At 42.0% G+C, this 22,086-nt stretch overlaps 1 protein-coding gene across 1 annotated transcript in view; it reads left to right on the plus strand.

The window, feature by feature from the left end:
- LARGE1 (LARGE xylosyl- and glucuronyltransferase 1) overlaps positions 1-14,928 on the plus strand; it is a 267,698-nt gene extending 252,770 nt beyond the window's left edge. Inside the window, exons 14-16 of the mRNA XM_014889284.2 lie at positions 2,235-2,381; positions 7,409-7,604; positions 11,773-14,928. Of these exons, the coding sequence (XP_014744770.1) occupies positions 2,235-2,381; positions 7,409-7,604; positions 11,773-11,970 (541 nt within the window). The 3' untranslated portion in view covers positions 11,971-14,928. The remainder of the gene's footprint in view (positions 1-2,234; positions 2,382-7,408; positions 7,605-11,772) is intronic.
- The last annotated feature ends 7,158 nt before the right edge of the window (positions 14,929-22,086 follow it).

Genomic DNA, 22,086 nt, shown 5'->3' on the forward strand with positions numbered 1-22,086 from the left:
AAGCTAAGAAAAGGGGCATTTGTTATTTAGAATGTTTACCTTCTGGACCAACCACTATGTGTGCTGAAGCCCTGCTTCCCTGGAAGTGGCCAGACATCACTTAATGGGAAGGAGAAAATAAAATCTTCTCTTTTTGTTGATGCACACTCAACCTTCCGGTTTTGCTTTAGTAAACTGCCTTATCTCAACATATAAGTTGTTTTCCATCTTATTTTCTCTCCCCTACCCAACAGAGGAGGGCTGAGAGCAGCTTGATGGGCACTTGGTGTCCAGCCAAGGTCAACTCACCATACCTACATGCACCTCAGATGCTCACATATCTGTGCAGAGAATATCCTGCTATTTTATTTCACTCTGGAAGTATCTCCACATCTCTGTGTTTTCCTTTATGCACTTAAAGCATCTTGTTTCTAGACATCTGTTTCTCTTCACTTACCTCACTTTTCCTGTTAACCTTTGACAGTGCAAGTGATTTCAGGTTCTCCTATCAGTTTGTTCCCTCTGCCTTTTGATTTCTTCATGAAGGTACTATCATTTATTCCTTCCAACAGTTCAGGCATTGACAACTGTATGAAATTTGCAGGTGACAGGAACAACAGGGAGTGTGCGGAAAGGATTGCTGATATCGACAGCATTTTTGTGGTTATATCCCATATCTTAGAGAATAAGTCACATTCAACACAAGATTCCACACATGTTGCTGTGTCTGACAGTGTCTGCTGTTACCTGTACCTGCAGCAGCTTTGGTCAGCTTCAGACTGTAAACTCTGGTGGACAGGATTGTTTCCTACTCTTGGACAGTGCCAAGCAAGGCCTTGAATTTTGCCTGGGCCTTGTAAGCTCTCCTTAAAACAAAGTTACAGTAACAGCCATAAATGGAAGCTGCTGTTTCCTTGCAGAGGCCAAAGGATGAGCATCACTACAAATGTTACTGCTCCTTCCTAGAACTGAATCCCCAAAGCTGTACTGCTCAAGGCTGATAGATTGCACAGAGACCAGAAAGACTTACATTTTGGAAAAGAAACTATATTAGTATCCCCTGCTCTCAGAAGTGTAAAAGGGAAGAAACATTTAAAAGCATCATGAAGACTGTATACTGACACTGATCAACAACTTTGGAAGGTCACAAATGCTGATTGTAAAGGAGTCATCTATTGTACATGAAGATACCTTGGCCTCTAGTGATGGTGAGAGAGAAGCTTGTGAAGAAAGTACAAAATCAGTTATGATAAGATGGTGTTAAAATCCTTGAGTTGTGAAAAGTTAATTGGAATGTGTCAAGGGCTCTTTAAACAATGCAAACTTTGCAGTAAGGAGCTAAGATTGCTTTTTATAGAGCAGGCCTATAGGGTGGTTTGAATTCCTTAAAATTCAGATTTTATTAAGTAGTTGTGCTCATCTTCTTTTTCTCTGACAGCAGTACAAATGAATTCTAGGTATTCGAGGCCTAGAAAAATTGTTTGTTTGGTCCTTCTGTTATTAGGACAGTGATCCCAATTCCTTCAACTTAAAAGGCTGTAGAGAGTTTGCTGCTTGTCAACATTGTCCTTGATTGCTTGTTGCAGTAACATAAAAGCCAGGACAGTGAATCCTGTTAAGGGGAACTGACTTTGACAGGGAGAAAGAGGTATATTTCTGGTATGAAATATGGAGATAATGAAAGGAAAATTGAGACAGAGTTATTTCTAATGACAGGCATAGTAACATTCAGGTGGGGGATGGAAAAGTAACTTCTTTTTCTTTGAGTATTAGTTTGTTAGGAAAGAATAGGCTGAACACCTCTGGCAGGCAGGATGAGAGATTGCTAAGCTGCTTCTCTGCTGCAACAGTCATCCCAAGGCCCCTGCCTGGAAAAGAGCTCTGCTGTGTGAAATGCGTATGTGCACACACACTCATACACCAAAACAGTCTCTGCACTGAACAACTTGCAGCAAAAAGGAGAAAGAGAGGCATCCCAGTCCATCCAAGTGTAGAGCATTTCTCTGCTGCCAACAGTCTGTCAGGGCAGCATTGATCAGTCAAACACAAGCTCATTTGGAATTCTGTTGCTCTCCCTGCTCTTAGAGCAGCAGAGCAAAAGCAGAAGAAAATTTGAAGCAGCTGTAGGAAAAGATACGGGCCATAGTTACATTTATAGTATCTTAACTGCCCATTCTCTGCACTTATTTTGAAAAGCTCAGTGGTTTTCTCAGTTGAAAATTTTCCTGCTTTTATTTGTTGTTTCTCTTTGCCAGGAAGTCTGTCATCCAGCTAGACCTAGCTAACACCAAGAAAGCTCTGATTGTACCTGCCTTTGAGACCCTACGCTATCGCCTCTCCTTCCCCAAGTCAAAAGCAGAGCTGTTATCTATGTTGGACATGGGAACCCTCTTTACATTCAGGTAATGGAAAGTACTCTTGAACCTGCGGTCTTTATCTCTGGTTTCTATGTTCTTCTGAGTATTTTGTTCTTCTCTCTCCCTGTCAACTGCATTAAGAAACTTACTGGAGTTTTTTTTCCCTTTTCATAGAGAGGCAGTGAACAGAATCATGTGGATATATTCTATCTGTAAGCTCAGCATTTTATCTCGTATTACAGTCCTCTACTGAAGGACTTCAGTTGTTAAATCGAATTTGTTTTATTTTCATCATTTTTTATTGTGCTACAAGATAAAGCGTGACCATTACACTCAAGCGCGTGTAATTTACTTTTTGACTTCCAAGTACCATCTGGGTAGCTGTGTCTTCTCATGTGACCAAAAGTAATGTATCTCTGCCCATTGGTTCTCTTCCTTATTGGAAAAACAAACACAGGCTTGTCTTATGCTCTTTTAAAGTGTGAAACAGCTCCTTAAATATCTAGAGTTCCTCTGTGCAGAGGTAAGAGAGTACTCTGACTAGAGGCTAAGAAGCAAAGAACACCTAAATTTGGAGCTGCTCTCTGAAGCAGACTTCTTTTGTGGCTGGGAACAAGTCACTTCTATTATCTGCCAGACTCTTCAGTTTTAAAATGCAACTACCAGGGGTTAACCATCTCTTGGGTGTGTGTGGTAAGGTCTGATTAGCAGACATTTGTAAAACATCTCAGTGATGGGAAGAGTACAATATGGCCTTATGATGTTGCACAGAGAGGGGGCTTGGGAGACTTGCGTTCTCTTCTCAGCTCTACTACTGCCCTGCTGAGAGGTGCTACACGAATCACTTTGCTTTCTTACATCTCTGTTCCCCATCTCTGAAATACAGGTAACAATGTTCACCTCTCCTTTTTGCAGTATTTTGAGATCTAGAGATAAAAGCTATGAAAAAGCTAGGCATTATCCATGGCTGGAGGAGCTCAGTATCATACCTTTCCCATCCTTCTCTGACTTTAGAGCTTTCCTCACTCTTTTCCCATTCCCTGTATTACACACCTCTCTCTTTGCAGCAGCCACCCTTCCCTCATATGGTTGCATGCACGTGTCATTACAGACAGCCTTTGTCAGTCTGGAAAACATAATTCTGATCAGTGTCAGAATTCTACCATTTACTGCCTTGAAACAAAGCCTTGAGGTGACTGAGAGAGGCATGCCTCTGGAAAATCACTTAAGGATACTGATAGAGCAAGTACCTTTCCCTCTGCCATCATTCTTTAACATACAAAAGATATAAAAATTAACAAGAGATCTGATAAAAAATAGTTGTCTCTGGTGGAAAATAAAACACTCAGGATTTTCAGATGTTGCATTCCACCAGCAGTCAGCTGCACAGTGGTGGCCTTTCACTACAGATTTCATCTTCAAGCTATATAGCATGTTCGTGTATTACGTTCACAGCCGGATTTGCAAATCCTTTCTCAAGTCTCACTCAGGCAAAAATATCTATAACATCAGTGGGAGTTTTTCCAAAGCAAGGTTAAATAAAACTTGAAGGACATGCAGTTTGTAGCTGGTGTACATATTAATGTAGGATATATTTTATAAATGCTTCCCCAGTTTGTTTTGGCTCATTTCATCGCTCAAATCTACCGAAAGCCACAAAGCATCTGCGCTCTGGGCTGAGAATTTCCACCTCCACCTTCAAGGTGCTTTAATAACGCTGCAGTGTGACGCTGGGCGGGTGGGAGTGAGCTGGGGAGGACTGCTGTGACAGTGATTGCTGAGAGTGCCTGCAGCATCCCAGTCCCTCACACCACACAGTAGATTACAATCTTTCCCTCACTGAAATTGCTTTTGTCACCTCTTTTTGAAATGGTGACCTTTTCTACCTCTGGGCAGCTAAGAAGTACACAGCGGCTCTCAATTACATCCCTCAGTCACCAGCAGAAGAAAAGAGAAGAAAAGTGAGCATCTGTGGCTGGCAAGGTGTGCTGTGTGAAACCCTCCACCACAGCAGAGCTCTCGGGTTCCCTTGGCAGCTGGTGGCTGGGAGTGTGCTCCTGAGGATGTGCCTGCTCAGGGCCTGGGTAGGAGCTGATGAGCCACAAATGTACTGCCCACACACATCCAGACACAGGGGAAACCACATCATCATATTGAGAAAACAAAAAGCAACAACTGATTAACTAATTAACTGATTGCATCCACAATCCAGCAAAATGTCTAAGCATCTGAGAACTGAAGTGGGAAAGTTATTTCACCAGATCATTTTTCTCAGTGAAACAGGAAACTTACAGGAGGAAGAGAGGAAGAACACTCTGAGAAGAATAACTACTTCATTTTGCTAATTTTAGCAAAGTTTACTACAGTTTTGACATTTTATTTTAAATAAAAGCTATTAGTAACATAAGTGAAATGAAACATTGGATCCAAAGTGGAGGAGGAGGGGATGTGGTGTGTTCCAGTTGTTTTCCATGAACCATGGGAAAGAAACTGTTGGTAATTTTAGGGAGATCAAATTACTTGGTTTGGATTTGTCAAAATTGCGAGTGGAGTGAAAAATATATTGTTCCCAATTTTCACAAACTTCTCCAGGGATTCAGTCAGATTGAATGTGGCCTTAAAATTCAATGTGTATTTAAATATTGAGTGAGAAGGCCTGAGCATAAAATTGCGTTTATTCATTTGTCCTGTGAGATGGAATACCAGTATAGACAGTGAACCTCCTCTCATAACTGCATCACTGATAGTAAAGGCCATTGGAAATGATTCATACTTTAATGGGAGCTTCCTCTCTATGGACTTCCTTGGAATGGTGTCTGCTTATCTTTCTTTGCAGTACAGTACATGTAATCAGACCTAGTTCCAGCAGATTATCTGTGTATGAACCCATATATATTGGATGTAAGCTGTGTATGTAATCCGATAATGCTCTCACAATTCTTGTTTTCAGTCTAATTACTCCTCCATTACTATTGTGTGTACACTTCATCTGAGCATCATATACTCATTTACCTTTTCGTCAGGGCCTTAGCTGTCCTTTTGCCTTTCTCTTTTCTTCCATTCACATCAGTCACTCTGAATAATAAATAAATAAATAAACTCTGATGTTATTTGGTTTTATCAAATCTACTCCTTCCTTTCTGCTTTGTTTTGTCTCTGCAACCCCAGTTCCATATTTTCCCTTAATTGTCTCTTCCCAATTTATTTTTCTCTGCTAGTTTGCTCTCTTGACTTACAGAGGTTATACTTGAGCTGCTATAGGTGCTTACACTGATATCTCCAAAAAGGGTGGAAAGAAACTGAATTATTTTTATGGTTAGTATCTTGTTACCCCCTGTTTAAATCAGTGGGAGAGTGTTACTAGAATAAAAGCAGCATTTGGCTGCTTCTCTGCAGGAATCTCTCAATTAACCGAAGGTTGTATGGGGCTTTGAAGATACAGATCATTTCATAAGTGTTTAGCAGTCATTATTATTATTATTATTATCATAATTAATTTCAAAATGCCGGAGGTAGGATTTTAGAAGATACAGCACCCTCCACAATCTTATATCATTTTAAACCTCACACTGTGACTGTTGGGGTTTGTTGTTTTTTGGTTTTTTTCCCAGCATAGATAGTTGTACATTAGTGACTGGCTAGGTTAACCATTCATCTCCAAAAGAGGCCAAGAAAAGGGTTAAGTTTTTTGGCAATGATTCCAAAGGGCATTAAGGGTTATAAGCGTCTTTGTGAATTTGGCACTGCTTTCTAATAATCTCTGGATAATTATTTCACTGTCAGTTCTTTTAATGCAGAAGGGTTTTGCTTGTCCTGGTCCCTGGGTGAAATATCTGAACGTGGTGAAACCTGTTTACAGTTTAGAAATGCAGCATACAAAGGACCGTACATTACTTGTGACCTCAACTCCATCCTAATAATTCAGTCTTCCTGCACTGCCCTAAACAGGGTCAGCAAAGCTGAACACCTCTGATTCTCCTGTTACAGGGCATACGAATATGTCCAAATGAAAACTCTTAGGCTGTGATTTTATATTCCTGTTTTTAGTGATGGCTTACAGTGTTATGAGAATTTCTGAGATTGAAACATTACATCATGTTGTAATTTTGCAATATTTAATGCTCAAATCCCTTCACTTTCAGCATGTGAGTCATCCCTGTGAATTCAATGTACCTTACTTTACAAATTGGCAGGATATTTGTTTTGTCCCTTCTGTCGCCTATCTATCTCAGTGTTGTAATACAGATACCTGCTATGCCTTTGTTTCATTAATTAATCTGTGAATCTGCAGAAAGAGCTTGTCTCATTGATTTTTGGAAAGTGTTAGAATAAGTGGGCGAGAGAGTCATTGACCCTGGCACTAATGGGGTGCATTCAAGCTGTGCTAGGAAGAGACCTGCTGTGACCTAAACAAGATTAGCAAAGTATAAAAGGATCTTTTTCTGTAAATCAAATTGATTACCTTACTGAAGATCACAGAAGTACTCCCCACAATGTAGAACCTAGAGCAGAAAGCCTTTATGTAATATTTTGCTTATTAATGTAATTATGCAGCTTGGTTCCTGCCATAGTAATAACTGTAATTAATAAAATGGAACATCTATCCAGAGCTGCAGGTGTCTCTCATGCAAATTATAAAATTGCCTATAAAATAGATTGTGAATGTCACCATGGTGGGGAAATAGCTAATTTTAGGGACTTTATCTGAGCTGCAGATTTCCACACCGTTTTTAGAGCGCAGACCGATGCAGCTGCTTGGTTGCTAGGAATAAGACACAGCACTTGTAGTGCAGATGAACTGACAGGGTACTGTGTAATGGTTTCTCACATTAGCATGAGGTACTGTTTTCACACTATCCTTCACCAACTAGATGTGTTTAAGCATTGAGCCCTGGGAGGCGTGCTGGAAATAGTCCTAGAAATTGCCTCTGATGCGTCCTGAAAATGATGATGTGAACTGTAAGCTAATGTCCTTATTTTTGAGCATTTCATCTAACAGGTAATATTTTGTTGCCTCGCCAAGATGCTTTCTATCTAATTGCCTCCCTGCATCCCTGCCGTTTATGTCTCAGGTACCACGTCTGGACGAAAGGGCACGCGCCAACAAATTTTGCCAAGTGGCGAACAGCCACCACCCCCTACCGCGTGGAGTGGGAAGCAGACTTTGAGCCATACGTCGTCGTCAGGAAGGACTGCCCGGAGTATGACAGGCGCTTTGTGGGATTTGGCTGGAACAAAGTAGCTCACATCATGGAACTGGATGCACAGGTGAGGAGATGACACACGAGTATCTCACCCAGGGCTCTGCGGCGGGGTTGTTACAACAAAATCTGTGTCCTGTAGGAAGGAGTCATGCTTTGCATCACCAGAATGTTCGTCTGGCATTACTGAGCTTCTTAATGAGTGCTTCTTGAGTTGGGAACACTCTGTTTAATGCTTGTTAAGTATTAAATGAAGAACTGAGTCTGAGTTCATTTATTTGTCAGTTCTAAGAAATTCCCCTGTAGTGCTCTCCTCCTGACCGAAGCATGGCAGCAATTGTTGCCAATCCCATCACTTATTAAGGAACGTGTAGACCTAGCTGGATTTTTTTCAGTTAAATAGAGGTTTTTGAGTCCCAAATGCTAATTTAGAATTCAAAAACTAGTCCAGTTGAATTCAAAGCAAGCGTCTTTAATTTCTGGCTGGGATTTACAGCACATAAAGCTGAAGTCTTTAGATTTCCAGGCTGGGGCTGTGGTGCAGACTCTAAAGGATCCAGGTACTTGAGCCTTGGGCTACCTGCTTCTTGGATCTGTGACTTGGGATGAAGCTGCTGGGTAGAATTTATAATAAGGCCGCAGAGAAAGCTCAGGAGTCTCAGACAGGCACTAGAGCTCTCAGAGCTGCCAAAGTCCCTGCTGCCAACTTAGATCTTAGGGGCTGGCAGTGACTATGGCTCCATGGGGGCCCAGTGCTGCTTCTCACTGAAATGGCAAGATTTGCATCAGCCTGCTGTTCTTGGATGAGGAGCTACCCACTGTGCTAATCAGCAAGGTCTGGGTCATGGCATTTCTTTTTAGTTTGGGTTTGTTGTAGTTTTGTTCAGTTTGGTTTCAATCTCAGTGTTTGAACTAGTAGCATTTCATGCTAACCAAAAAAATAGGTTTTGACCATCTTTATCCTCCTGTGATAGCTTCTGCTCTGAATCTGGAATAGGGCAGATCCTTCTCTGCTCAAGTCTTACCAGTGTATGTGAAGCAGAGCCGCTCAAGGCTTGAAGCAAGTTAGTGGGAGATTTTGTCTCTGGGGTGTGGGCTACAACGTGTTTGTGTGCAGGCATGTGTGGGAAGGATATTTTCTACGGTTGCTTACAAAACTACATGGTCACCTCGGGCTGGCAGCCACTTGCCCTGTGTTTGCCAAGGGCAACAAGTTTCTTCCCAACAAATTTGTACCTACTTATATTAAGAAAAATTATTACGGACTAGAAAAAAAATTGTCCCTTATATTAATGTTAATAGTACTTTGCTCTGCCATAGCGCTGTAATTTTCCAGTGCACTTTCCAGGCACTAATCAATTAACGATCAGTTGTGGAGAGTACCATGGTAATGGTTTATTATTTGTTAATAAGGGTAACAAGGCTTATGTTCCCAGTGGCAGCTCTTATGTAGCATCCAGGATTTAACTCTTTTGTTCAGAGGTATTTGCCCACCACAGAGATTTGTACATGGGAAATGGAAACATTTTTCAAAGTTGATCATAGCACAAGTGTTTTAAATGACCATTGGGTTTGAATTAACTCTGGGAAATCGTTTTTCTCACTCTTCCACCCTTGAATACAGTATCAGATTCAAAAAAAGTTTCATTTTCCTCTGTAGCAACATGGGTATTGGCAGGTTCTCCCACCAAATGAGCCTGGAGGAGACATGGGATGGCACAGCTACTTCCCCTGTGGCATTCCTCTGCTTTGGGGTGTGCATGGATCAGGTTGCTTCCAGCTGCTTGGCTGGCTTCATTTACCAGCAGGCAGAGCAGCTTCTCAGTTATTTCACTGCTCCTCACAACTGCAGTGTCTGTCAAGAGGTCTGTTCCAGATCCCTTTCCAAGAGCCTGTGCCACTGCCATCCCTCAGAGCAGGACATGGCATGGAGATAATCGTCATCATTCTGGGAGCTGGATGTCCACTGAGCTGGATGCTGCACAAATGCACAGATAATGCCAGTCTCCATCTAAAGAATTTGTGATCTAGGAGATAGGGATAGAGGTTCCTGCAAGTGCATTGCCTTTTCAGAAGAGGCTTCCATGTAGTAGGGCAAGGTCATTAGGAAACCTTTCCCTACCTTTCCAGTGACTGTGCTGCTAGACAGGGAGTGTCCCATTTCCAGGACCCCAGCCCAGCATTTTTCAAAGGGGATTATTAGCAGTAGACTCACAAATTTTTGAAAGGCTTTATGTGCCTGAAGGCCATTCAGAGGGATGGGAACACTGCTGTGCTGAACAGTTTGCACTGCAGAGTGTAGACTGTCCCTGACCTGCAGTATTACGGACTTGAGATGCAAACAGAGAACAAAGAAAAGGTGGTATGAGGGGGATGCATTTTCCTCTGCAGCTCCCGCCCATTGTTTTAAGGTCCCTTAGAGTCATTTGCTGTAGTTTGTTGTTTATCAGCTCTCCTCACTCCACGGTGGCAGCCTTTGGTTTCACGTTTGGTTCCCCATTAGTCCTAAGTATCTTCCAGCTAAATAAACTGTGACTCTGAGCATCATATTATTTTGCTGTTGCTATACATTTTTCACCCCAAACAGAAGCTCAGAGGACCCCATTCCTGTATACGACAGCATTGCAAATTGGCACAAAGATTTACCACTTTATCACTGTCTGTCAGGGAGCAGGCATTCTCATAGGGGCAAAGGAGCTGCATCTGCACTTAACTGTCCAGCACATATAGGTAAACCACTCAGGTTTATCAGCACAAGTGTGTTTTTTCCCATAAACCTCTTTCCCTACTAAAATATTTAGGAGTACTCTGCCTCTCTGCTGCAGATACTTTTTGTCTCTGCACAGACTCCTAAATCTACAAGTGACTGAACATTGCAAATGGGGAAGTTGTGCACCACTTCCTATAAAGCCAGCATGCTCGGTGGCTGTTCCTTCCCTGGCCAGTTTCTTCTGTAGAGAGGGTTAATTAATCTATCCAGCAACAGCTGTAGATAGAAACTGTGTGAGAAAATAGGAAATTGGCCTGTGGAAGCTTCAAAGTTTCTTTGTAATTTGCATCCAGTACAACTCAGACTTCTTGAAATTCCATATGAAAAAAAGTGGTGAGGGTACTTAATTTGGCTACAGAATAATGAGGTTCACATCCCTTACTGAGTTCCTTGCAGAAGATACCAAAGGTATCTGCTTGTTACATATCCTACACTAGTGAAATTTCAGCTTGCCTTACAATCAGGCTTTTTCGAGCTTTGCTCTAATCATCATATATTTACTTGTAAAAATTGAAAGAATCTAACAGAAATAATTGAGACTTAAATCAACCATCTTTGTTTAACAACAAAAATTGTCAGAGAACTTGGTCAGATATAAAGAGAATAAGTCGTTTTACAGGAGAGGGACAGTTAGCACAGTATCTAAAACTTTGTGAAGGAGAACTTAATTGAGTAAAAATGTCTCAAAGCATATGGAATGAGCAGGTTCATTTTCACACATTGCCTATAAATGATATCATATTCTCCCCTTATTTCATGTTTATAAATACTTTTGGACAGTTTTGTCTCTGTAAATATCTTAGCATATAGGCAAAGCAACATATGTCATGCAGTTTTGCCTTTGTAAATGTAGCTTATTCCATCATCCCAAGCAAAATAAATTTTAGGGGCAAAGCTGTGTTTTTGCATGGACACTTGAGACTCATGCTGTGTAGTCACAGCTGTGCTGTTTGCAGTCACACTACTGAAAAATCTGTGTGGCAGGCATGGCTTCAGGTTTGCCTTTTGTACTATTTCCCCATTATTTGGCTTATGTGGGGTAAAATGTTTTAAAATAGTTGAGGTTTTTTTACTACGAGGGTGGTAAAACACTGGGGAAGATTATCCAGAGGGGAGGTGGATGCCCTATCCCTGAAAACATGCAAGGTCAGGTTGGATGGGGCTCTGGCAACCTGATCTAGTTGAAGCTGTCCCTTCTCATTGCAGGGAGGTTGGTCTAGATCGTCTCTAAAGATTGCCTTCCAACCCAAAAAATTCCATGATTTTACAAAAAATAGGAAGTAGATCTTTCAAAAAAACAAGAAAAAGCTACTTGGAAAAAAAAAAAAGGCGGCATATTTGAGATGGCTGCCGGGTTTGTTGTTGCTGAGACAGGACCTGCGCTGTTTGTGTACACGATGGAGCACGTTTGAGTGCGGGGTGCAGGAGGCCGGGATCCCGCTGACAAACTTTCTTTGTCCCACAGGAGTACGAGTTCACGGTGCTGCCCAACGCCTACATGATCCACATGCCGCACGCGCCCAGCTTCGACATCACCAAGTTCCGCTCCAACAAGCAATACCGCATCTGCCTCAAGACGCTCAAGGAGGAGTTCCAGCAGGACATGTCGCGCCACTACGGCTTCGCGGCCCTCAAGTATCTCACGGCAGAGAACAACAGTTAGCACCATGGGGCCTGGCACCACGGGGCCTGGCCTGGCTGACAGGGACACCGGGCAAGAGCCGCTCGGCGTTCGGGGCCTGGTTTTCAAACTTCGAACTGAGAAATACTTCCTGTTTTTATATCGTACTTGGCAGTTCTAACAGTAGAAATTTGAAGTGACATGTCTTCGGACTGCGCCCATCCATCCCTTCCCCGAGCAGCCCAGGCCCGTCGGCTTCAGCGTCCGTGAGGTGTCTGCGAGTGGGGCCGGCCGGGCGCCCTCCAGGCCACCCGAGGTGGGGACTCGGCAGGGGCTGGGACTGCACTCTGCTCTCTTGACTGCAGAGCACGGACAGACCTTCAGAATATAGGATTTCATGTTGCTATTTAATAATTTGACATGCTTTTTATCTGTAAAGGAAGATCTTCGGGTCGCTGTCCTGTGAATTTGAAATCTGCACTACTCTAAAAGGGAACTTTCACCTGTGAACTTTCACAGGGACCCTGTTAACATGGATGACCTTGTCAATGCAGGATGAGCCAAAGGTCTGAATTAGCCTTGAAAACACAGGGGACACTTATACAATACTGCACTCCTGAGAAGGTGTGTTACTGGTTCAGTTGTGTACATGATATTGGTTGGTCTTTTTTTCTCAAATTAACTGTTTTATCAGGAAAATCCCCTATATCCCACCCTGCCTATGCCCCAGTCCTAAATGCTGCTCCTTTCCTTGCCGAGGAAATATCTCCCTTGTGTTCTTTGCCATCTTCAGTTTTGGTGGTCCAGTAAAGAAGATCAGTAGCTCTGCCAGAAAGTGAACAAAACTTGTCAGTTTAAGGTCTGTTTTCGTCAGAGCAACTTGTTCACATGTGTCTCATAAGATAAAGGGCCCCGCTCTAACCCTTTATCTTTTTTAGGCAAGAATTGGATTTTACCTGTAAGGCACATTGTACCAGGGGAATACTGATTTGTAGGCTCATTTCAGTGCTGCCCATCTGTGAAGGCACTGGGCCTTAGGCTTTAAGTGGACTTCTTTGCTGAACAGTGAATATAAACTAGTAAAAAGGCAACTAGTCGCCTTGGTGCTCTCCTGCTGCCTGCTGCAAGGTCTCAGAACTACTTCGTTAAAGGAGTTTATAATTAAAGGAGCAGAACTGTTAGGAATAAACTCCCCATTGGACGGGGAGAAAAGAATGTGTTAGGAATCTGAGTGAGTGTTTGCTTGAACGTGGACTGGTCAAGTTCACAACATCGGTACACACAGGAGTTTGCTGGAGGGCGAACAGGAACCTAACAAGCAAAACGCAGAAAACAAGACACTGGACTTTTTGCCATTTTCTTTATCTTCAGTATTAATGTTGTGTTTACATGGGAGGAAGAGATGAGGTGCACTACCCCTTGCAGGGCTATTTGTAATTTCTGTTGCAATGTTAACAGAGAAAGCAGAAACAACTCAGTGAGAAATGTGTCTGTCTCCCTACCCCAAGCCCCAAACAACCACATGTACCAATACCACTGCCTGAGCTGGGAAATGGATCCACACTGCGTTCTGCTCACGTTTTAACATTTTGTTTTTCAGCCACCGGACCTTCTACTTCCCTCCCCACCTCATCCCTCTAGAGCTTGGTTTTATTTCTAACCTGACATTTTGTGAGAGATTTCTGTTATGGTGGAAACCACGCAGTTAAACCAGACATTTAAACTACAAATATCAGTTCATCATTCTGTGTATATATAAGAAAAGCCAAAAAAGGCAATATCTTTGACAAGAAATAAAAAGGGGCAGGAGGCTGTGTGTAGTTTTCACTTTTTCCCCTGAGAGTGTTGGCTTCATAAGAATACATCACTGCATAATTTTCCAAAGAGCTTTTTTTTCTGTTCTTAATGGCTTTGTGTAAAGATTTACATAAAAAGCTGGAGAGAGCTGGGAAGAAGTGAAATTAGTGCTCAGTTCTGGTTAAGATACGTTATTTTAAAAACATCAATCTTAACTCCCCAAGTCCTGTATTACCATTAAAGGCACAGGTCACTGTGCTGATTGAGAAGGAGAAGAACCCTGCAGCACAGAGACTGTTGATTAGCCAGTGTGCAGAAAGATCCCAAAAGCTGACCTAAGAGAGGCTAACATTCCTTGTACCTACATGAAATCTCCAGTCAGAGCTTCAGTGTGGCCACCATTACGTTCCATATGTATTTAAAATTTTCGTTTCCAGATGTACATTTCTCCTTGGCTTAACAATGTTGCCCAAGGATGGACTGGATTGCCCTACAGCAGCAAAACCTGTACATTATTTGGCTGTACCATTATCAGCATTCTTCTCATTATTCTCTTCTCAATGGTGAAGGATGGGAGAGCAAGGAGGTAATGATTTGCTACTTGCCTGACTGCACAGGGAGTCTTGGGACCTCCTGGGTAGGCTTAGGTGTGCTGGCTGGTGTAACCAGCTCAGAGATTGGTAGTAGGTACAAAGAGTCCCTTTTTTTGGCCTTATAGACACTGTACTGACTTGTATCTGTCACGTTTGTCTTTGTGCTTCATAATTTGAGAGGTGTGGGTCTTGGGGGTTTTTAGCACGTTTCAAACAATTTACCTGATGGCAAGTTAGGATTACATATCTGTCTGTAACTGCCAGGGCTCCTCCAACACCGTGAAAAAATCTACCACTGGCAACAAAAAAAAATTCCCAACTCAGTTGTGACACTGGCTGTCTTCCAGTCCTCTGCTGTTGTAAGTATTTGCTAGGAACTTTGTTACTTGATTCGCATTTTTCTCCTGAAATCTTCCAGAAATAGCAGATAAACCTGGTGACTTAATGCCTTTGATTTATTGATTTGTTCCACCAACTTCTCTCTTGAGTCTTCAATCTATGACCTCTCCTTATCTTTGATATTTGGAAAGTGTGAGTCTCTCATTTAGATACCACTCCAGCACCCTCCCAGTGAAGACTGATGCAAATAAATCATTTAGATTCTTGGCAATGTCCTTATTGTCTTTAATTGTTACTTCTACTTGTTTGGGATGGCCTACCCGCTATTTCCACTTTCTGCTTTTGGTGTGCTGAGCAAATGTTCATTTTCAGTTTTAACTTCCTACTGTTTGCTCTTCAGATTCCCGTTTAGCTTCCTCAAACTCCATCTTAACTATTACATACCTTCCTTTCAACTTTACACAGTTATATTTCCATTCTCTGAAGGTTTCCTATTTGGCCTGAATAACTTCTAAAATTTCCCATTTAGTCATATCAACATTTCCTTGTCTTTATATTCCATTCATCCAAGGGGTACCATACTCCATGGCTGTCTATCAGCCCTTTCTATTTTTATCTGAGGATTTCAGTTTTTCTAGTCCTTTTATTTAGAGCCATTGACTCTTTAAAAAGAAGAAGAGGTTTTTGTTTTTAAATTTACCTTGAATGTCACCCTGCTAGGTTTTGAGGGTATTTTCCTCTTTGACCTTTTTCTAATTAGGGGATCAGAAATAAAGTATCAGAAATTAGGCTCTTATCTTGACATATTTTGTTCTTTGTCTCCCTTTCCCCTCTCCACTACAAAACATTGACATTTAGGAGTCATTGCAAACTTCTCAAGTCCCAAAGCTGGAACTGTGTCTTTTCCAGCACCTTTTGACATCCCACTTTCAGACATAATTACTATTCCAAATAATAACCTGCTGCCTGGCACCTGGTCCTCCTATTTTTGTTTTCATGCTTCTCCCTGTGATGTAGCAGGCTCTGCAAGTCCAAGTTTCAGGTGAAACACATATTTGATGCTTTATCGTGCCTCTTATATGTTTCCATGATTTTTCTCTGTTGTCACAGTAGATATATCTATATCTATATATATATATATACACGCACACACACATATGTATACACACACCTTCCAAAGTTTGGCTGTAGTTTCCATCCTGTCATTTTCTAGCTAAGGATCATCTACCATCTGCCTCTCTGTCAGACATAGAAAATGTCTCTGTTTATCTGGGAAAGTTCTTAGTATCTATCAAGTTTTTCCCCAAGTCCTACTTATAGTAGTTGCTTCCAGCCTTGCTAGTTTCCTATGTAAACAATCTGGTCCCATTTCATAATTTGCTGTTATTTTTCTATTTGTAGTCATTATCTTGGATGCCATGGCATAAAGGAATTAGCAGCTGTATCTGCAGTTGCATCACCTTAGTTAGACTGAATATGATATATGCTCCCATTACTCCTAAAGTACTGATTTTTTACCTGGTTGGCTTCATGTGGTTTGTTGGTAAATCAGAAGTTGCATTTTCCTTTTACTGAAACAAGCAGAGGTACTTTGTAGTGTTATTTGCAGTAGCTGTTGCAGCAGAGTAAGCCCTGTGTTAGAGGGAAGAGCACAAAAACCTTGTCAGAATCATAGCTGCTCTTTCTCTCCACAGGGGTAAATAAGGCCCTAGCACAGCTGAACAGTTTTATAAATGCCCTGCACAAAGCACATTGCACATTATTTTCTGGTAGGTAAAATCATACATCGTCCAATTAAATATGAAAAATACATTTTTAATGTTCTCATTTTTATGTGCAGTTCTACCCAGAAGATAATGCATTTCCTTCTCTGTCTTGCCAGTTCCCCCATTACTCCAGCCTGCCTAATAGCCCCATCTGTTTTCGGCTGAGAAAGATTAATGGCCAGAAGCACTGGGAGTCCTGGCAAATCAGCAGAGATATTACTCTTAGGCATTGCTCAGGACATTCCTCCCTGCTCTGCCAGATACTGTATGGGTGTTCCTCAGGTTTCAGGGCAGCAGCAGAACACAGCCAGCTCAGCAAGTGGGGTGAGTGTCATTATTTATGAATTTCAACCAGGTCTAACACATTCAGCAGTGGGTGTGCTGGAAAGAGAATGTATCATTGTTAGCTCAAAACATATTTCAATATTAGGGGAAAAAAAAAGGAACTACATTTCTGCAACTCCACTAGGTGAGACTGGAACAAATAAGTCACTAGCAGACAATGCCAGCCAGGAATCAGGTATTTCCACTGCAGTATTGAAAATGCAGAAGCATTGATAGGGCAGTGAAGTCATTTTTGCAGTAGTGATTAATAATGTATATTTAGATGGTGTGTTTACCTCCAAACGCTTAGGTGTATTGGGGATTATTTGAAGATTGTTACTTTGTTTCACAATGTAAAATTGCTTGGAAAAGCTGCTGGCTGTGCACAGCAAATTATAGCTCAGGAAATGCTTACAAACCTGGATTTAGAAAAATCTCGCTTTTAGAAGAGTTTGGTTTTATGGGTAGTTATACATTCGCAAAACAGAACACAAAGTCCTTGAGAATTTCAAAAGAAGCTGTCTATGCGTCAGTTGGCTGGAACATTTTCCTCCTACCCCTACTTGGGATATGGGGTTTGTTTACAGAGTAGAATTATGATGCTGAGTTGAAAAAAATAATCTGGGAATTAGAAAGCCAGCCAGATATTTATTTCTGTGGACAGTCATATGAACATATTTGTTCAGACGTGTTAGTGGATAGTCCAGTGGAAGTGTTAGCTCATTGAGGGTGCCAGGATGCAAACAATCTGAAGTCCAGGCTAGGAGTTTAGTATCTGTTCAGCCATTCTGTGTAGTTTCTCCTCATATGGTAAGAGCAGCTTCCTCGCTCCCAGCAAATCATTATTTCTATAGGGTTAAAATGTCTTAAACCTCTGCAACATGAATTTGTGGAAGTCACTGTGCAGTTAGCAAAGGCTGCATTTGAGAGCTCCATGGTACATTGCCACAAGACACAAGAATTCATTCCAAAAGAAACGGTTCTGACCTAAGGGTAATTCTCTGACCAGGGATTTAGACACCCTACCCTTACCAGATGCGTTCAAGAAGAGGTCCCCAAACACATTAGACCAGGTAATTCAAGCGAAGTTTAGCCTATTTCTGAGTATTATGGCAATATAAGTGTGAGTCAATGAAAGAGTGAATTTTCAGTATTAACCTTGTATCACAAGGCTTGTGATTAGGCTGCAAATTCAATCACATGGAAGTCAGAGGATCTGAAATTTCAAGTTGGAGGAGTTGGTGATATGCTCATAAAACTTCTTTCTGTCCCATCACACATATATAATAGGATATAGTCCGTGCACAATTCTTCATTGCATTTTTTGGGGGGGAGTTCTCTTTCTTTCTCTGCACAGAGCACATGATATTTGGGTGAGTGAAGAATCTGGGTGTATGATACTTTGTTTTATTTTTTCTTTCATTGAGGTTTTCATAATATGAGAGAAGTCTTAATTTTGAGCAAAGACCTTTTTTTTCCCCCATGGATAGGTTTAAACTGTGATTTAGGAAAATCAATTATCCCCCATGCTCTCAGGCTTTCAGAGCAGAACACCTGCAGTTCTGTTCTACAGGCTTTTCTCATGTGGTGGGGATGCTGTGAAGCTGATGGAAATCACACATTCAGAGGCCTTGTAGCACTCACCCCCAGCTTACAAATGTTAACAGCTGAACTTGCAAGAGTGATGAATCCCAGCTCTGTCCAAGCATGTCTGCTCCATCAACTGGGACCACTCTAAAGGCTATCAGCAGTCTGTCAGGTAAGCAAAGAAAAATGGAGCAAATAATTCCAGGTGGGGGTATGATGGGTTTGTTATAATTAACCAGATTTACAGAGGAGTGAGGAAGACATAAGCATTTTTAAGTCCCTCAGAAGACCTGTTCATAGGATATGTGGGCTGGACTAACCCCATTTTGGATTTGTGGCATTTCTTAACAAAGACTGACCAATGTGGCCCACCTGCAGTAAATTCTGTGGATTATAAAATTCTTGAAAGCACTGAGATTAAACAATTTTCAGCTCAAAGATACTTAATTTGTTTCAATTCTTTGGATTCCTGCACTGATCCTTTGGTGCTCTTAAGAAAAAGGAAAAAAAAGAAAAAAGATAATAGCAGTTTGATAACAGTAGGAGTCTTGACTATCCAGCCTTTCTTAAATTGTCAGCACCAGAGGTCAATGGTTGGGGCAAAGCTAGAGTTAGTGAGGTTCATAGAATTTCTTCTTTTGATCTGCCTGTGGAACTCTTGTTCCAGCAGTGCTTTCCAGTGATGCTATAAGGGAAGGAAGAACTGTCCAATGCAGATTAATCAGTGAACTCTTCATCCAGTCAGACCTAACCACCAGCAGCAGGAAAGAAGGGGCATCACGGCTTGAGACTGTTTTTAGATGTCAGGAAAGGGTTCAGTTTGAAATCTGTTATTCTGATGATAGACTTTGCTGAGCGTTTCTGCATTTTACATGTGCACTTGCTGTGAGTGACAGAGGCCCCTTGGGGTGAGGAAAAAATGGGACTCTGCAGTTTGCTGGTCCAGAATGAGAACAAGAGATGTGTGTATTTTCTCTTGACACTTTGCTCAGTGTTTACTAATTATATTAGCACCAATTAATCTGAGACTGTTCAGGCCAGGCAGTAAGCTTCTGCTGTGTTGATAAGAGAATAGACAGATAACCAGAATTATGCTTTCTGTCCAGTAACATCATTGAATATTTCCATACAGGCTCAAATGGCTCACAGAGTTTACAACTTTTATTTTTCACTGTTAAGGCTTATTCAAAGAACAGCAAGGGCAATTTAAAAAAAAAATTGAGTACTGTAAGGACCCACAAGGATTAACATTCACAGGAAGTCATCAATATAAAATATCCACCAAGTTAACCTAGCAGCTTCTGTCATAAATGCAGAGAATACAAGCACTATCATCATCTTTCTGTTTACACTTCATAAAGCAAAACAAAGGCATGTACTAAAAACAAGTCTCTGAATCAGATCACCCAAGACACAAATCTTTTCTAAATTTTATTGCTTTCATTTCCAATTCCACAAGTGAAATTAGAAGTTTGCAAAGTATTTTTTTATTCATGTTGTTCAATTTAGATATTTATATTCACAGTTGAACATGAGTCAGCAGTGCCCTGGCAGCAAGGAGAGTAACCCATGTCCTGGGGGTATCAGGCACAGCATCAGAGCCAGGCAAGGGAGGGGATTGTCCTGCTCTGCTCTGAGCTGGGGCAGCCTCAGCTCCAGTGCTGGGGGCAGGTCTGGGTGCCACAGTATAATAAGGATCTAAAGCTCTTAGAGATCATCCAGAAAGATGCTGAAGGATTTAGAGGAGAAGCCATAGGAGGCGTGTCTGAGATCGTTTGGCTTTTTCATCCTGGAGAAGGACCTTGAGGGGACACCTCACTGCACTCTGCAGCTTCCTCAAAAGGGGAAGAGGAGGGGCAGGCACTGATCTCTCTGTGACCAGTGACAGAACCCAGGGAATGGCCTGAAGTTGTCTCAGGGAAGGTTTAGATTGGATATCAGGAAAAGGTTTTTCACCACGGGGTAGTTGGGCACTGGAACAGGCTCCCCAGGGAAGTGGTCACTCTGTCAGCACCAAGCCTGACAGAGTCCAAGAAGCATTTAGACAATATTCTCAGGCACCTGGTGTGAGTCTTGGGGATGGTCCTGTCCAGGGCCAGGAGTTGGACTCTGTGATCCTTTTGGGTCCTTTCCAACCTGAGATATTCTGTGATTCTGTTCTATTTATTTTAATGTGTTGCAGCTTTCTTCTGTATCTGTCAGACTTGAAAACATTACAGCATTGTGGAGAGGAACAGAACTGAGAGGTCATTGAGTTGTCCTCCATGTTAGTGCAGGGAAAGTCTTTCCTGTTGCCTGGGGGATTTTTTTATTAGTTTGTGCTATGAAAGGTTTTATTTCTACCGTAGCGGTGTCTCTTCTTGTAAGTGTGAAAATCTACTGGCTAATACCAGACCACTGCATGAGTTCATTACTGGAGCAGTGTTTCTCACAGGGCACTTGAGCCTCCACACAAATTTATTCTGCAGGGTTTTTTTTCAATTTTAATCTTCAAGCTACACCTGATAAAAAATTCATCATTTTGAAGCTGTAAAAACAGGTTCACTATGTTTTGGTTTATTTTTATCTTACTCATTTTCTTCAAACTTTTCTGTCTACTACATCCATAGACCTTCCAGGAAAATAGTGATTTGGGAGGAAGAGAGTAATTGTAAATAGTCCTGTGGGGTTGGAATTAGCAGCACTATGAGGGTTAGTAATCTACTCAAGCTTTTTTAAAACGAGAAAAAAAAAATCCTTGGGCTGCTGGGGGAGAGGAGAGGAGAGGAGAGGAGAGGAGAGGAGAGGAGAGGAGAGGAGAGGAGAGGAGAGGAGAGGAGAGGAGAGGAGAGGAGAGGAGAGGAGAGGAGAGGAGAGGAGAGGAGAGGAGAGGAGAGGAGAGGAGAGGAGAGGAGAGGAGAGGAGAGGAGAGGAGAGGAGAGGAGAGGAGAGGAGAGGAGAGGAGAGGAGAGGAGAGGAGAGGAGAGGAGAGGAGAGGAGAGGAGAGGAGAGGAGAGAGGACTTAGGCCTCTAATGCTATTAATGCAAAAATAAGACTTAATCCACTTCTCCTCCCTAGGGTATCCAAAACCTGATAAAAGGTAGAACCAAAGTGGTCTGAATAACAAGTGAATCTCACAGTCCCAGAATCCTTAGTTCTTAGGTGCCCTGCTGGAACCATTCAGTTCTGATTCAGCCCATGCAACTTGGCAGCTGTCTGAGACCCATGGCGTGGGAGTTGGTCATAGAGTCATGGAATCATTTAGGCTGGAAGAGACATCTACAATCAAGTGCAACCATAAACCTTACACTGCCAAGTCCACTACTAAGCCATGTCCCTAAGTGCCACATCTACTCATCTTTAAAATACCTCCAGGGATGGTGACACTTCCTTGGGCAGCCTTTTTTGGTGATTGATATCCCTTTCAGTCCCCTTTGTTTCCTTTTAGAGTCAATAAAGTGAGCAGGACTTCAGAAGAGGGCATTTCAGTTCACTTCAGCAGCACATCACCCCTTGTTCTGTGAGTAGCAGAAAAGGTTACAGAGCTGGTGGTGAGCATCAGTTTTAGAGCTGCCACCTACTCATTTAAGATTGCAGGTGTCAAAATCCCCTGGAAACTAAGCAGTAAGCATTACAAGGCCTTATACTCAATATTAGCTGACAAACTTGGGAACAACAATCCATGTGACAGAAAAGGTGTGGGTGGATCAGCCACAGGAGGGGTGTGATTTGTGGACTCCAGAGACTGTGCTGCATGTTGTGACAGACACCT

Source organism: Sturnus vulgaris, chromosome 5 (genome assembly GCF_052056855.1).
Source record: "Sturnus vulgaris isolate bStuVul1 chromosome 5, bStuVul1.hap1, whole genome shotgun sequence".
NCBI lineage: Eukaryota > Metazoa > Chordata > Aves > Passeriformes > Sturnidae > Sturnus > Sturnus vulgaris.